This window comes from Vulpes lagopus, chromosome 8 (assembly GCF_018345385.1).
Source record: "Vulpes lagopus strain Blue_001 chromosome 8, ASM1834538v1, whole genome shotgun sequence".
Lineage (NCBI taxonomy): Eukaryota > Metazoa > Chordata > Mammalia > Carnivora > Canidae > Vulpes > Vulpes lagopus.
In genome coordinates, this window is record NC_054831.1 from 43500097 (window position 1) to 43516348 (window position 16252).

A 16252-nucleotide genomic window follows, 5' to 3' on the forward strand; every position below is an offset into this window, starting at 1 on the left:
AGGGTGCCATGGGGACTGGGAGGAAACAAAAAAGAAATAGGGATGTTAGACCTTTTAGTAGGAAGCTTCCTGTGTCATTTCTGATAAGTTGAAACTTGGATGGTGACTGTGGAAGTTTCTAAGAGGAGCAGCATAACAAGATTTGTGTTTTAGAAATAGACCAAAGTCAAACTGTTGCAAGGAGATTAGTAAGGAAGTAAAGGTTTCAATTTAACACAGGTGCTATGGCAGAGTATAATATGAGTGAAAGATGATTCGAGAAGATTTGGCTAGATAGTGATTAATTGGGAGTGGTAGAGTATCTCCATTTACATTCAGTAGACATCTTGGTCATAACCTACAAAGTAAACTCTTTTCACAGGATTCTTAATATTTCAGAACAAGGTAGTACAAGATCAATGAAAGTAAGTTTTGGGGCAGAAGGTTTATTCATTCTTATGTACTAGATCTCCTTTCGATCATCTCTTCAGGGAAATCAGTCCAATGATTACTCCTGTCTCCTGCCTTGCTACTATCTTCTTCTTTACTGGATCAGTCCCATTAGTCAGGTATACTCTAGGTCTCCATCTAAACAAGAAATATCTTTCTTAATTCCTCTAATCTCACCAATCCATTTCCTTATCCACTTAAGGTACAACTCCTCAGAATGATCTCCATTCATATTCTCTACTTCATCTCTTCCCCTTCTCTCCTGAACTCACCTCACCCTTTGATCACTGCACACTACCCCTTGTCAAGATTACTAGTTACCCCCATATTGCTGAATCCTGTCAGCTCTCCATCCTCATTGTTAACATTGTTAACATTGTTAGCATTCACATAGTTAATCACTCCTGCCTTTTTAACACTTTCTTTACTCTGGCTTCTGGGACCTGACTCTTCTCCTTCCCACTGGCTATTCTTTCTCTTGCTGGCTCTTCCCCTAACCACTAAATGTTCAGCTCCAGATGGCTTCTTTCCCTGACCTTCCTCCTTAGTAAATATCTCATCCACTTTTGTGACTTTATATACCATCTGCTTACTGAAGGCTCCAAAATTAATATCATTAGCCTGAATTCCTTCCCTGAACAACATATGCATTCATAAAATTATCTACCTGAGGTTTTTATTTGGGTGACTAATAGACATCTCAAACTTAACAGCTTTAAAGCTGATAACCTTCCCCTAATCTGTTTTCCTGTAAAAGTCTATCAACTCTGCTTTCAAAATACACTCATACCATAAGATAGAATGTGTCATTTCTATCCTCAAAAACTAATCCATGACTCTCATCTCAGAGTACAATCGGGGTGTGCTTCCCAGAGTGTACAGGTTCTCCATGACCTGGTCTTTTTGCTATCTTGCCAGTCTTACCTGCTGACTTTCCCTGCTCACTCTGTTCTACTATACTTCTGCCTAGCCTACTACTACCTAGCCCACCACATGATGTTCATTCTACCTGCAGCACTCTTATCCCAAATACTTGCATGGCTTTATCTCCTTCCTTTAGGGCTCTGTGCAAATGTCACCTTATCAATAATGTCTTCCTCACCAACTTGTATAAAATATTATTTATTTAATTCTGTTGGATACTCCCTGTCCCCCTTACCATGCTTTTAACTTACTCTATAGCATTTCATACCAATTGACATATTTGTTTCCTTCCACTAGAATATAATCTCTGTGTTTTCATTTTGTTCCCATTATATCCTCCAGCCAAAACAGTGTCTAGCACGCATAGTAGGAACTCATTAACTATTTGATGCCTAGGGGCTCCTGGGTGGCTCAGTTGGTTAAGCATCTAACTCTTGATCTCAGCTCAGGTCTTAAACTCACGGTCATGAGTTCAAGCCCCATGTTGGGCTCCACAGTCAGTGGCTCTACATGCAGTGGAGTATGGAGCCCACTTTAAAAAAATATAAAAAATAAAAATATTTGATGGCCAGATGACTGAATAAATCCGTTCTAGAGCAATTTCAAATTCCAGGGGTTCAGGTTTGGGTAAAAGAAAGTATGGGGTTTTCAACAAAATATCAGATATAAGGAAGAACATGTATGTTAGGAAAGGTGATAAATTTTAGACATGTTGACTTTGAGATGAATGTGAATCGTCAAGGTAGAGGTATATGGTACTATATGAACTTCTAAGTGTAAAAATAACCTAGGGGAAAGTCAGGCATGAAGATACAGATTAATATTTTTATTGTTAGATAGATGATAATTTAAGCAATGGAAGTGACTCATGTCACCCAGGAAAAACATCTAAGGAAGAAGTCCAAGTTTAGAGATGGGAATTTTTTTTAAGAGTCAGAACGAGGAAAAACCAGCAAAAAAGAAACAGAGGGACAGTAATGGTGTAGGTATTAATGGTGAGAATTTTAAAGAAAGAAGTCAACTGCCAGAGGTCAGGTGGAATGAGTTTACACATGAAGCTGTGTGTGTAGGCATTTGGGAGGTCATTAGCAACTTTGTTGAGAACAATTTCTGTAGAACCGTGGTAGAAATGAGAGTTCAATAAGCAGAAACTGAGGAAGTGAAAATAGCTAGTTTAGATTACCTGTTTGGGAAGATTGGCCATGAAGGATAGATCATAATGAGTATTGGCTTGAAGAAGAGATAAGGCTAAGAAAAAAGTGTTTCACGGATGGGCATGGCTTTCTGGCTTAATGAAAGGAGCACTAAAAAAGGTATAAATAGGTGGTAGAAAGAGAAAGGAGGGACGTGGAATAATAATTCAGAGAGTGGGACTCCTGAGGAGCCAGTTATTATGTGGGGTCAAGAATACAGGTGAGGGTGTTAGCCTGAGAAGACGACAGATATTTCTCTGGTTAGGGAGTACTGTGATAGATAGAACTAGAAGAGACAAACAGAGGATCCAGGTTTGACAGACTTTTCTGTTACATGAAGTAAGTGGTAAAGGCTGGAAGTCAGTGTGTGAGAAATAGTTACAGACTTGAAAAGTGTGGTATTGTTTTGGATGGCAAACATAGTGAAATGCAAAACAGTTGCCAGAGTAGGATTGCCATATGGCAGCTGAGATTTACTATATATATATATATATATATATATATATATATATATATTCCAAAACATTTACATATGTGTACATTTATTGGTAAATAACCAAACTTAAATCTTGTCTCCTCATTGTAGCACAACTGAGGAACGGCAAGAAATACAGAATCCAAATTTCACTGCACCTGGTCAAGAATTTTTGCCTAAATCTCATTTTTATGAACACCTGGCTTCAGAAAAATCTTCAAGTAATTTATCAGTTTCACGGCAACCATTTTGTATGGTTCCTGCCACAGGAAATGAAAAAAGGAGACACTTGATTGCTCCAGGCAAACCAGTGAAAGTCTTTGTCCCACCTTTTAAAACTAAATCACATTTTCACAGAGATGAGCAGTGCATTAGCAAGAATACTAAATTGGAAGAAAGCAAACAAAACTCCAAAGACATAGATGAACTTGGCTCTGGTGATAGTGAAAAAAATATTAATGACAGTGGAATCCATCAGCTTAAGAAAAATAACTCCAATCAAGCAGCAACTATAATATTCACAAAGTATGAAAAAGAACCTTTAGGTATTGTGTAAAAATTTGTGTTGACACATTTTTGCCCTCCAGTTAGATGTTTCTCGTATTTAAATAATGCTTTGAGGATTTGACCCCTTTTATGATGATTAATAATTTCAGAACCTTTTTTAATGGACTTTCCTAAGTCCAAAGATTAGATTTAAAGTATTCTAATGTTTTTCGAAGGTAACTACTTGTGGACTTTCTTATTTAAAAAAAAAAAGGAATTAGACAAACAATCTAAGACTGTTATTACTGGAATATATATTTAAAAAGCTACTAATTTTTTTCAAATTTGAAATAAAAATAATATATCTATTGTATATAAGTTGAAACTATGCTTTTTCCTGAAGATTTAGAGCAAATTATCCCCGAAAATTAGAACAAATTAATATATATGGCTTTATAAAACAAAAGTTGTGCTTTTTAAATGTTACATGGAGGTTTAATTTTTGCTAACTTATTCTTTAATAGATTTAATTACAAATCTTCAGAATGCCAGAGATATACAGGATATGCGGATTAAAAAGAAACAAAGGCAGCATATTTTTCCGCAGCCAGGTAGTCTGTATCTTGCAAAAACCTCCACTTTGCCTAGAATCTCTCTGAGAGAAGCAGTAGAAGGCCGTGTCCCCTCTGCATGTTCTCATAAACAGGTACGCTTTTGTCCACAATGCTACTAACTTTTATAGTCGAGTATAATTTCATTTTATTAACTAGTGTCTCCAAAATGTTTTGTTCAAAGAAAGAATAGACTGGGATCCCTGGGTGGCTCAGCGGTTTGGTGCCTGCCTTTGGCCCAGGGCATAATCCTGGAATCCTGAGATTGAGTCCCATATCAGGCTCCTTGCATGGAGCCTGATTCTCTCTCTGCCTGTGTCTCTGCCTCTCTCTGTCTCTGTCTGTGTCTCTCTCTGTCTCTCATGAATAAATGAATAAAATCTTAAAAAAGAAAGAATAGACAAATATGGGAATGGATGAATGAAATCATTTTGTTTCCTAATCAACCCATAGTGATAGCCTTCCTCTCTGCTATCTTATCCTACCAAAGTGATATGTGCTCCAAAATTGCTATTCCTCTTCCCCCTTCAAAACATACTCATTTTATTACTATAGTGCTCTCAGGTGCTAAAAGAAAATAGTCTACTTGAATTTAAAGTGTGAATAACTTATAGTCCTGAATCCATTAAGACCTAATGACATTTTTTAAAAAGGATTCTTATTAAGACTGCTATCTAGTTAGAACTTTAGGCAATGGAGAGGTGAACATAATATTGATAAAATTAACAGATAACATTTATTGAGTAGTTTTTATGCACTTGTCACTCTACTAAGCCCTGTGCCTGCACTGGTTGGATCTCACTTAATCTTCACAAGCATCTAAAGGAAAGGCATCATCATTTTGTCCACTGTTTGCAGATGAGAGAACAGAAGCACAGTGAGGGTTAAGTAACTGCCCCAGTGGCACTTAACTAGTAAGTTTTCCTCTACTGGCCACAGTTCCAGAGCAAGAAATATGAGTCCAGAATCACATCTGAACAAAGGAAAAGATACTTTGGGGTGAGGCATACTGGGGTAGAAGTAGGCCAGGCTTGTGTACAAATCTGACTTCCTGAAGTCAGATCCCCTAAAATACTGATGCTTTTTACTGTTTTTCCCCTTCTGAATTTTTTAGCTTAAGAGATTTTATAAAATATTACTTTTTTGTCCCCAGAATGACTTCCTATGGCAGCTGTAGCAGGAGGCATATGTACAAGGGGAATAATAAGGGTGCAGCAAACCCTTGAATGTAGTAGGAGTCATTTATATTACATTAAAATGTTTAGCTTCTAGTAAGTTAAATATTTTGATGGTGAATATTTTAATATTTAAATGTAAAATTTTGGTAAATTCAATTTTGATTTATTATACTTATGTTTATTCTGTGAAACGTGCTTTTTGTTTTTCATTTATTATTAAATTTTTCTATCATTTACTTTGTGCAGCTCTATATGTATGGTGTTTCCAAACATTGTGTAAAAATAAACAGCAAAAATGCAGAGTCTTTTCAGTTTCATGCTCAGGATTATTTTGGTAAGGAAGGCCTATGGTCTGGAGAAGGAATACAATTGGCTGATGGTGGATGGCTCATACCCTCCAATGATGGAAAGATTGGAAAAGAAGAATTTTATAGGTACTCTCTGCCAAAAGTGATTGTGTTAACTTTTCTGTATTCTACAATCTCTGTCTTTTTTTTAACTTACCTCTCTAAAACTTATTAAGTTGGCTCAAAATCAAATTCTCATACAGTGAATTATTTTAAGCACATTGAAGTTCACCTGACATTCTATTGTAATCGTTTGAAAAGTGAATTATAGGGATCCCTGGGTGGCGCAGCGGTTTGGCGCCTGCCTTTGGCCCAGGGCGCGATCCTGGGGACTCGGGATCGGGTCCCACGTCGGGCTCCCGGTGCATGGAGCCTGCTTCTCCCTCTGCCTGTGTCTCTGCTTCTCTCTCTCTCTCTCTCTGTGACTATCGTAGATAAATAAAAATTAAAAAAAAAAAAAAAAAAAAAAAAAACAAAGGAGCAATCCTAGAGAAAATAAAGGACAGTAGGGTCCAGAAAGCAGATTGAGGGCTTGGCATCTGGCAGGAGCAGGTGAAAGAGGGAAGCAGGAGAAAATGGATTTAGGCACAGGTATTAATAATCATGATTATAGCTAACATTTAAAAAAAAAAAAAAAAGTGAATTATGGTTTTTCCATAATGTTCTTAAATTGAGACACTTTTCATATGTGTTTATAAAATAAAGTTTGATAAGAAAAGTGTAAGTGGACCTACTGTAGATACACACAAACACACAAGTTATATTCTTTCATTGTATAGTTCAGTAAATATGAAATACAAATACTAGAAGCTAAGCAGAAATATTCAAGTGTCAAATAATAATACCAAATAACTAATAAATTTTAATAAATTTTACTGTCCTAAAATATCAACAACTTAGAAACTGAGTAACCTTTTATAGTTATAATGCTTTTACAAAGATGATTTATTTTATTTTTATTTTTATTTTTTTTTTTATTTATTTATGATAGTCACACAGAGAGAGAGAGAGAGAGGCAGAGACACAGGCAGAGGGAGAAGCAGGCTCCATGCACCGGGAGCCCGACGTGGGATTCGATCCCGGGTCTCCAGGATCGTGCCCTGGGCCAAAGGCAGGTGCCAAACCGCTGCGCCACCCAGGAATCCCTACAAAGATGATTTAAAATTTTTGCTAACAGAGATGAAATTACCATGCCAAGTGCTAGACATAAGAAACCTATTTTTAGGGATCCCTGGGTGGCGCAGCGGTTTGGCGCCTGCCTTTGGCCCAGGGCGCGATCTTGGAGACCCGGGATCGAATCCCACGTCGGGCTCCCGGTGCATGGAGCCTGCTTCTCCCTCTGCCTGTGTCTCTGCCTCTCTCTCTCACTGTGTGCCTATCATAAATAAATAAAAAATTAAAAAAAAAAAAAAGAAACCTATTTTTAATGCTCTTATTTTTTTTAATTTCTATATATCTTTCCAAAATTTATAGTTTGGAGAAAGTGGGAAGACACTTTTCTTGAGACTCTTTTTAAAGATTTTATTTATTTATTAATGAAAGACACAGAGAGAGAAAGGCAGAGACAGAAGCAGAGGGGGAAGCAGGCTCCAGGCAAAGAGCCTGATGTGGGACTCAATCCTGAGATTGCAGGATCACGCCCTGAGCCAGGGGCAGGTGCTCAACCACTGAGCCACCCACGCGTCCCGAGACTTTTGTTATGTTTTCGGAATATTTTAAGACAGGAATGTTATTTACACCTTGTACTTGTCTCCCATAAATATCTGCTATCAATTCTAGTTGGAAAAGTACACTAAACAGTTGTATTAAGTATATATTATACTTGCATAGTATAGAAGTTAAGGGTAATTATCCTGTTATCAGGTGAGCATGGTTCATAATATTGACTTTTGAAGCTTAAGTTGTTTTTTGAATATTCACCATTTTGAGGACCTACTATGTGCCAGATAACTCTTCTAGGTACTCGGAATAACAAAAGAAAACAAAATCTCTGCCCTGATAAGTCAAACTAATGGTTTTAGAGGGGTCTGAGGTGGAGAAGGAAAGTTTTTAAAAGAAATAAGTAAATTGTATAATATATTAGAAGATGATGAATACTATAAAGATAAATATGGAAAGGGCATAGGGAGAATTGGGTGAGGAAAGGTGCAATTTTAAAATAGGCTAAGTAGTCAGGAGTCTTCCCTGAAGCCCTGACATTTGGTCAGTGTCCTGAAGGAGGGCAAGGGAATGAGTATAGAACTATGCAAGGAAAGCATCATTGACTGTAAGCAGGAAGCATGCTTATTTGGGAAACAGGAAGAAAGTGAGTGTAGCTGGAGCAGAATGAGCAGAAGAGTAGTAGCAGAGAAAGTAGAGAGATGAGACCTTACAGACCTTTATAAGAAGCTTGGCTTTAACTCTGATTAACCATTTTTGCCCTGAGTAAGAATGTTTAAAGTAGAGGAATGACATGATCTGCCTTGTTTTTGAAAGAATAACTCTGGCTGCTGCTGAGATTAAACTGTTTGGAGGAACAATGATGGAAGCAGAGAGACCAGTTAGGAAACTGCTGAGGTTAAGTTTGTGAGATGTGGCTGCTTGGGCAAAGGAGGTAGTGGAGTTGATGAAAAGCAGTTGGATTCTGGGTATAATTTGAAGGTGGCACCATCAGGATTTGCTCAAGGATTGGATGAGGAATGTAAGAGAAAAGTAGAGTAAGAATATCTCCAAAGATTGTGGTATTAGTTGCTAGAAGGGTACATTTACCATGTATGGAGAATTGAGAAGATCAAAGATAGAAGAGAAAGGGAGTGTCCAGTTGGGTCTTTTTTTTTTTTTTTTTTAAGTACACAGGGCTTGAACTCACAACCCTGAGATCAAGACCTGAGCCAAGATCAAGAGTTGGACACTTAACTGACTGAGCCACCCAGGTACCCCCACATGGGATATTTGAAGCTTGAGATATTAGTAGACATCCAAGGGGAGATGTTGAATAGGCCATTGGATATGCAAGTCTGGAATTTTTTTTTTTCATTTTTTTCAAAGTCTGGAATTTATATGTGAAGTATGTGCCAAAGAAATCAATTTCATAGTTTTCAGCATGTAGATGGAAATTAAAGTTATGAAAGAGAGACTAAGAAAGAGCAACCTGGAAGTTAGAAATAAATGTCCAAGAATGTGGTATGTTGCAAGCCAAGTGAGGACAGAGCTCAGGGAATAAAGAATGACCAGGTGTCAGTTGCTGCTGGTAAGTAAGAGGAAGATTGAGAATTAACCATGGATTTAGTGATGTAGAGGTCAATATTAGTCTTAATGAAAATAAGTCAGTAAATTGGTGGGGTGAGAAAGGCACTATCTGAAGAAGGAAGTAGGAATAAAGGGTGTTAGTTTTGTTGTGTTTGTTTAAGGAAAAAAACCCTATTTTTTATACTGATGGAAATTGTTCAGTAGAAAAGAAAGAAATTGATAATGGGGAGAGAGAGGAGGCATTTCCTAGATTGAAGTTTCTGACTAGACAAGAAAGAGTGGGAACTAGTATACAAATGGCAATAGGGGGCAAAGATGAAAGGTTCAGATTCTGGTGGTGGGTTGATGGATATGAGGGTTGAAGCTTCTGGAAATTTTCTTGATTATTTGTTTCCCTAGTACTCAAAGTGGGAATGGGAAAGGAAGAAGAGATAGGAATTTGAGCAGAGAGAGGAAGATCTTTAAAAATCACTAGGACTAGAGAAAGATGTTCTTAGGTGATTTTTAAAAACAATCTCTTTTAAGAAAAATAATCTAGGGCAGCCTTGGTGGCACAGCAGTTTAGCGCCGCCTGCAGCCTGGGGCGTGATCCTGGAGACCCAGGATCGAGTCCCGCGTTGGGCTCCCTGCATGGAGCCTGCTTCTCCCTCTGCCTGTGTCTCTGATCTCACTCTCTGTCTCTAATAAATAAATAAAATCTTAAAAAAAAAAAAAAAAAGAAGAAGAAGAAGAAGAAAAGAAAGAAAGAAGGAAAGGAGAGGAGAGGGGAGGGGGGGGAGGAGGGGAGAGGAGAGGAGAGGAGAGGAGAGGAGAGGAGAGGAAGAAAAATAATCTAGGGGTGCCTGGATCGCTCAGTCAGTTAAGCATCTGCCTTTGGCTCAGGTCATGATCCCAGGATCCTGAGATTGAGCCACACATTGGGCACCCTGCTCAGTGAGGAATCTGCTTTCCTTCTCCCTCTGCCCCTCCCCCAACTTGTGCTTGTACCCTCTCTTTCTCTCTCTCTCTCAAATAAATAAATAAAAGTCTTTGTTTTTTTTGTTTTTTTGTTTTTTTAATGTTTAAAAAGAAAAATAGGGCAGCTGGGGTGGATCAGCGGTTTAGCGCCGCCTTTAGCCCAGGCCCTGATCCTGGAGACCTGGGATCGAGTTCCACATCAGGCTCCCTGCATGGAGCCTGCTTCTCCCTCTGCCTGTGTCTCTGCCTCTTTCTCTCCCTATGTCTCTTATGAATAAATAAATAAAATCTTTAAAAAAGAAAAAGAAAAATAATATATGATTATTTCAAATTAAAGATCTCCTTTTCCAGGTGAAGTCAGTGTTTTGACTTATATGTTAATTTTGTTACTATATTTTGATGCGTATCAAATCGTTTTCTAAATTATATTACTTATATGCTAACTCATAAAAACTTACTGAATGGTCTTGTACAGTGTAGTGTTTGTGCAAAGAATAGTCATGGTTATTGAATTCAGTATCATCTTATGTGGTTTTTTTTATATCGTTCTACCTTTATTTGTTCAGAGCTCTGTGTGACACCCCAGGTGTGGATCCAAATCGTATTTCTAGAGTTTGGGTATTTAATCACTATAGATGGATTATATGGAAATTGGCAGCCATGGAATTTGCCTTTCCTAAGGAATTTGCTAATAGGTGTCTAAGTCCAGAAAGAGTGCTTCTTCAACTAAAATACAGGCAAGTTTTATGTATTACATTATATGATCACATACTGTAATAAGGTTTAGACTTTTGCGCTGTCTGTGGCTTCTACATCATAGTAGGTAGGTACACAAGCCAGTTGTCAGTGACAGTCGCCATCCCTCACTGCCCTCGCATCCCTCACTGGTACACAGTAGTTCTTTTGTCATCCTCCAGCCTCTTTAAGAGAATTCACACATTCCTGCACCTCTTACCTCACCCTCCCTTAACCTCTCAGCATGTGAGAAGAATATGGTTTACTAATTTGATCCATTCTTCAGGGATTGCTAATAAACCATTTTTGTATCTGGGGAGTTCTAATATTTAATTCATATTTTAACAGTATAAAACTTACTATATTGCTAGCTACCAAATTTTAAATTCTCTAGTCTCAGTTGTTCTTCACTTAGAAGTATTTAATTTTTATTCTCCATTATTTGGTGACCTTTTTACAATGAAATTCTAGACTCACAATGCCTAGAATTTGCGTTTTTCTTTTTCTTTTTAGATATGATGTGGAAATTGATAGAAGCAGAAGATCAGCTATAAAGAAGATAATGGAAAGGGATGACACAGCTGCAAAAACACTTGTTCTCTGTATTTCTGAAATCATTTCGTCAAGTGCAGATATATCTGAAACTTATAGTAGTAAAACTAGTAGTGTGGGTACCAAAAAAGTGGGCATTGTTGAGCTCACAGATGGGTGGTATGCTATTAAGGCCCAGTTAGACCCTCCCCTCTTAGCTCTCGTAAAGAACGGGAGATTGACTGTGGGTCAGAAGATCACTATTCATGGAGCAGAACTGGTAGGCTCTCCTGATGCCTGCACACCACTTGAAGCCCCAGAATCTCTTATGTTAAAGGTAAATTAAATTAATGCACACTTGGTAAAAATCAATCACTGATAAAGTTAAATTCTAGGGAGGTTTTATATTTTAAATTTTAAACTTACGCCTATCAAAGATGCTCCATTGCTTAAAAACATACTGTTAGTCTATGTGGCAAATTTTTTAGACTGTTAAATTTTTTTGTGCCATTGCTGGGAAACCCAGAGATATTTATTGAGCTAAAATAATCCAGGAGCAAATTTGCACTGGCTTTGATTTGGGTACCTATAGCTTTTGGTGCCATCTTGTTCCATAGTATTGCTCTGCTTCCACTCTGATTACTCAATTAGATCTCTATTCCAGTGTAATTGGAAAATTAGGTTTAAGTGATTTTTAAATAGATAATAATAAAATGTACCTTTCTATGTGGATTTAAACCTATATACAGTAGGACTTTGTCATATTGAATAATCTATAATATTTCTATGAGAAATTAGTAATATTGCACAGTCAGAATCACCTATGAGGTGAAATAATATACTTCTGTCATATTCTGGACCACTCTACTTCAGGAAGGCATTTAAAAAAATATTTTTAAAGCGGACATGCTTTGTTGTTAACTCCATATTGTGTTGCTTTTAGTCAAGCTGAAACAGGCTTTTATGTTGCTTAGAATATCAAAGTTGCAGTATCTTTCAATTTTTTGTTTTGTTTTTATCAAATCAGTACATGTGCATAATTTCAAAACTCATAGGCTTATGACACCTGCCTCTGCCCCTCCCCCCAAAAGCAGTCACTGTAGCCATCCTGCTTAACCTCTCTGTTCATGCTCCCCAAAGGCAACCACTTCTAATCTCTTTGGCAGTTTCTTTTGCTTATATCACTATGTCATCTTTTCTCCTTCAGTTTTAGTTGTTAACTGTTAGCTTCCTGCTATGAAAGTTGAGGAGTGAAGTCTGTATTCACTGTTCACAGTATAATGATTGAAAAACATTTTTCACAACTCGGCATATAATCTTCTAATTACATTTTCTTTACAACTTACTGTTTTCCCAGGAGTTAACAACTGTCTTGCTTTTTTTTGTCGTTTTTTTCTTTTTTAATTTTCTATATCCTTATCACCAACTCATTCCTACACAAGAGATATATAAAAATCATCTCAATATGTTAAAATACCTTTACTGATTTCATTTGTTTTTCTTGGAGATCACTTGGACCTCTCCCTACTCCTGCCACATTCTGAAGTGGTTACTTTCTATGTATGCTGCACAGTTACGTTTCTAGAAATCATTTTTACCTCTTTCTGTGTTGGAAGCCCTATTTTCTGGAGTTCGTATCTATATGGATTTATTCCATAGCTCATACAAGCAACCTCTAGAGGCTTTTTTGAGAGAGGGAGCTTGTAGCTTTTTCTTTTATCTTATTCTAAGATGGCTGAATATAGAATGTAAGATGAAAATAATTTCTTCAGAATTTTAAAGACATTTTGTCTCTTATCTTTTTGCTTCTCATATAGTTTCTGCTAAATTCAGTGCTGCTTATTCCCAGTCCTTCATTATAATCTGTTTGTAAAAAGTTTTGGAGATCCTTTGTCTGCAGTATTCTAAAATTTTACAGTACAGTACTTTGGGGTTGGCCTTTTAAAATCACTGTCTTGGATACACAGTGTAATCAGTCTATAAACATATGTCTTTCATTGGGTTCTAGGAAATTTTCTTTAAATAGTTCTTTGATAATTTTGCCCCCCTCCAATTTTTCCTTTTCAATTTTCTTGAACTCTTGATATTTGGGCAGTAGGCCTCCTTGATTGGTCTTCTGATTTTCTCATCTTTTCTCCTATTTTCTATTTTGTTGTCTTTTCTCCCCCTACTTTCTAGTTCTAATTTTCTAATCCCTAAAGTGAACTTGTGCCTATTGGTATAATTTTTCATTCTCTGAGGCCTTTAATACTCCCTAAATGTTTCTTTTTTAATTACATTCTGTTCTTATTTCATAGCTGCAACATCTTCTCATCTTTCTGAAGCTATCAATTAATATTTTATTTTAGTTTTTTCTGCTTGCTGCTTTTTTTTTTTCCTATAATAATCTCCTTTTTGTTTGTTTGGGTCTCTCAGATTAGAGACTTCCTTCAACTGGTAATTGTTAGCTGTTCTTTCTTCTTCAAGAGTGGGGCACTAATGAGCTAATCAGAAGCTCTGTGATAGGTAGGCTTTGTCAACTTGTAGAGTGGTAAGACAGGGACTTGATTTTGTTAGGAAACCTTCAAATACCAGTGACTGTCTGAGAGCTGAACAGAGTAAGAAAACTAATTGGGGGGATCCCTGGGTGGCGCAGCGGTTTTACGCCTGCCTTTGGCCCAGGGCGCGATCCTGGAGACCCGGGATTGAATCCCACGTCAGGCTCCCGGCATGGAGCCTGCTTCTCCCTCTGCCTGTGTCTCTGCCTCTCTTTCTTTGTGTGACTATCATAAATAAATAAAAATTGAAAAAAAAGAAAAAGATTAGAAAACTAATTGGGAGACTCATGTTTAGCATAAAGATTTTCATTGCATTTTTGTTTTCAGTATAGCATCTCACCCTCACTCCAGTTGCTTGAGGTGCAGGATATGTGTGTTTAAGCATCTCCAGAAAGTAAATTGTCCAGGTTCTTCATGTGAGAGAAGGATGGTCACCTGACTACTTGGGATGGGAAATGAAATCTGAGGTCTTAATTGTCTTTCCTTCTAGTATTAGCTGCACCTCATGCTCCTTCAGAGATACCTGTTGTTTCCAAATTCTGAGTGATTTCCTTAAATTATTTTGTTTCCTATTGGCTCCATACAAATTTGCCAGTTGAGTCATATTATGCAGGTTATAGTGGACTTTTATCATTTATAAAATGGGAATATGCCTTGGGATTGTTGTAAAGATTAAATGTTAATAGATATAAAGCACTTAACACTATCCAGGCACCAGAATAAGTGCTTTAGGAATGTCTGTTACTTTTATTAACTGTAATCATTCTCAGGCTTCTTTGTTATTTACCAGTTGTCCAATCAGTTTTCAGCTTCCAAAATTTTGTTAATGCCTCATCCACTACCCTCCTCTCTTCAGTCCTTTTTGTCCCTGTAGGTCTTTTGAGGAAACCTAAGTAAATAAGTACATTTTCATCCATCATGTTTAAATTGAAGTCTCTTTTATTAATTTTCTATTAGTAATATTTACATTAAGACTATAACAGCATAAACAATTTTTTGAGACTATATTTTGAAAGTGTTTTCACTTTTGTACAGTTTTTCTACTTTTTTATTTTCATGAGGCTTTTGAATGAATGAAAATGTTACGACATCTGAAGTAAAATTGAATATAAACTTACAAGTTGACTTGTTCATTATTTGTCCAGATTTCTGCTAACAGTACTCGTCCTGCTTGCTGGTATGCCAAACTTGGATTCTCTCCTGATCCTAGACCTTTCCCTCTCCCCTTGTCATCACTTTTCAGTGATGGAGGAAATGTTGGTTGTGTTGATGTAGTTGTTCAAAGAGCATACCCAATACAGGTATGATATACTCTTGAAGCTTACTGTGTATTTCTTCCTTTTGGGACAATTAATTTGAATGATCCCTCTCTACCATGTCTTTGTTTGACACATCATTACAGTGGATGGAGAGGACCCCATCTGGATTATGCATATTTCGCAATGAAAGAGAGGAAGAAAAGGAGGCAACAAAATATGCAGAAACCCAACAAAAGAAACTAGAAGTTTTATTCAATAAAATTCAAGCAGAATTTGAAAAGAATGATGGTAAAATGAATTGTATATTACAAGTTCTTTTTAATCTGAGAACAAGTTTCTTGGTTTTGCTTTTGTTTTTTTAAGAGGCTTCTGATTTAACCTCTGTAATTGGGTGAATTGTCTTTGTTTTGAATAATAGAATTCTCTTTCCCACTTCTGTATCTGAGTTTTTAAAATTTTTTAAAAATATTATTACATATACAGATAAGCATTGAAGTGACCCCAAACTATCCCTTCTTTATTCAACACAAGAGAGCTTTTAGATACTTTCAGTTGTCTTAGACAATAAAACATTATATAAACAGCATTTTCAAAAGTCTTAAGTAAACTTCCTCTGAAGCTTCAGTACTCAAGTATTTATAGTATCCTTTTTTGGTATTAGAGAAAGAATAGCAAGGGAAAAAACTGCCAAATTATTTTCCCCTAGACAAGTACTATATGATGTCACTTATATGTGGAATACAACTAAATCAAACTCATAAAAAAAAGTAAAATGCTGGTTACCAGTGGATGGGAGGTGGGAGGATAAAATTGATGGTGTTTAAAGGTAAAAAAAAAAAAAAAAAAAACAGTAAATAAGCTATGGTGATCCAATGCATCGTATAATGAATATAGACAATAATATTGTACTAATGTGATATAATAAGTATCAGGGCAGTAGCAATCATATTACATATATAATTATCAAAGTAACACATTGTATACCTTAAATATATACAATGTTATATCTCAGATATATTCAATAAAAAGGAAAGATAAACACTGAAAGAAAATTATTTTCCCTGAGCCATTTTTCATTTTCTTTCTTCAATATCCTATATAAAACTTTTGCATTTTTTGTTGTTGTAGTTAGTTTTCATGTTATTACACCTAGCGCTAGATCTTGTTTTCCCTATGGCAGCAATTTTAATAATAAAAAAATCATAGTATTTTTTGCATAAAGGACATTAAATGTATGGGTTTTTATCCTTTTTTGCTGAAAATGTTATGTTCTGCATTTCTTCATGATTTTCAACTTCCTATTCTATATAAATCTGCAGGAAAATTGGACTCTCGATATTTGATTCACCAGTTCATGCTGTT

At 36.5% G+C, this 16252-nt stretch overlaps 1 protein-coding gene across 3 annotated transcripts in view; it reads left to right on the forward strand.

Annotated features, from left to right (window-relative positions):
• Positions 1-16252, forward strand: part of BRCA2 (BRCA2 DNA repair associated) — a 61070-nt gene that overhangs the window by 29855 nt on the left and 14963 nt on the right. For 2 of the 3 annotated variants that reach the window (XM_041766005.1, XM_041766006.1), the window contains 7 exons: positions 3133-3566; positions 4032-4213; positions 5543-5730; positions 10395-10565; positions 11077-11431; positions 14777-14932; positions 15034-15178. In XM_041766005.1, the coding sequence (XP_041621939.1) occupies positions 3133-3566; positions 4032-4213; positions 5543-5730; positions 10395-10565; positions 11077-11431; positions 14777-14932; positions 15034-15178 (1631 nt within the window). The remainder of the gene's footprint in view (positions 1-3132; positions 3567-4031; positions 4214-5542; positions 5731-10394; positions 10566-11076; positions 11432-14776; positions 14933-15033; positions 15179-16252) is intronic. The other variant, XM_041766007.1, reaches the window with a different exon arrangement.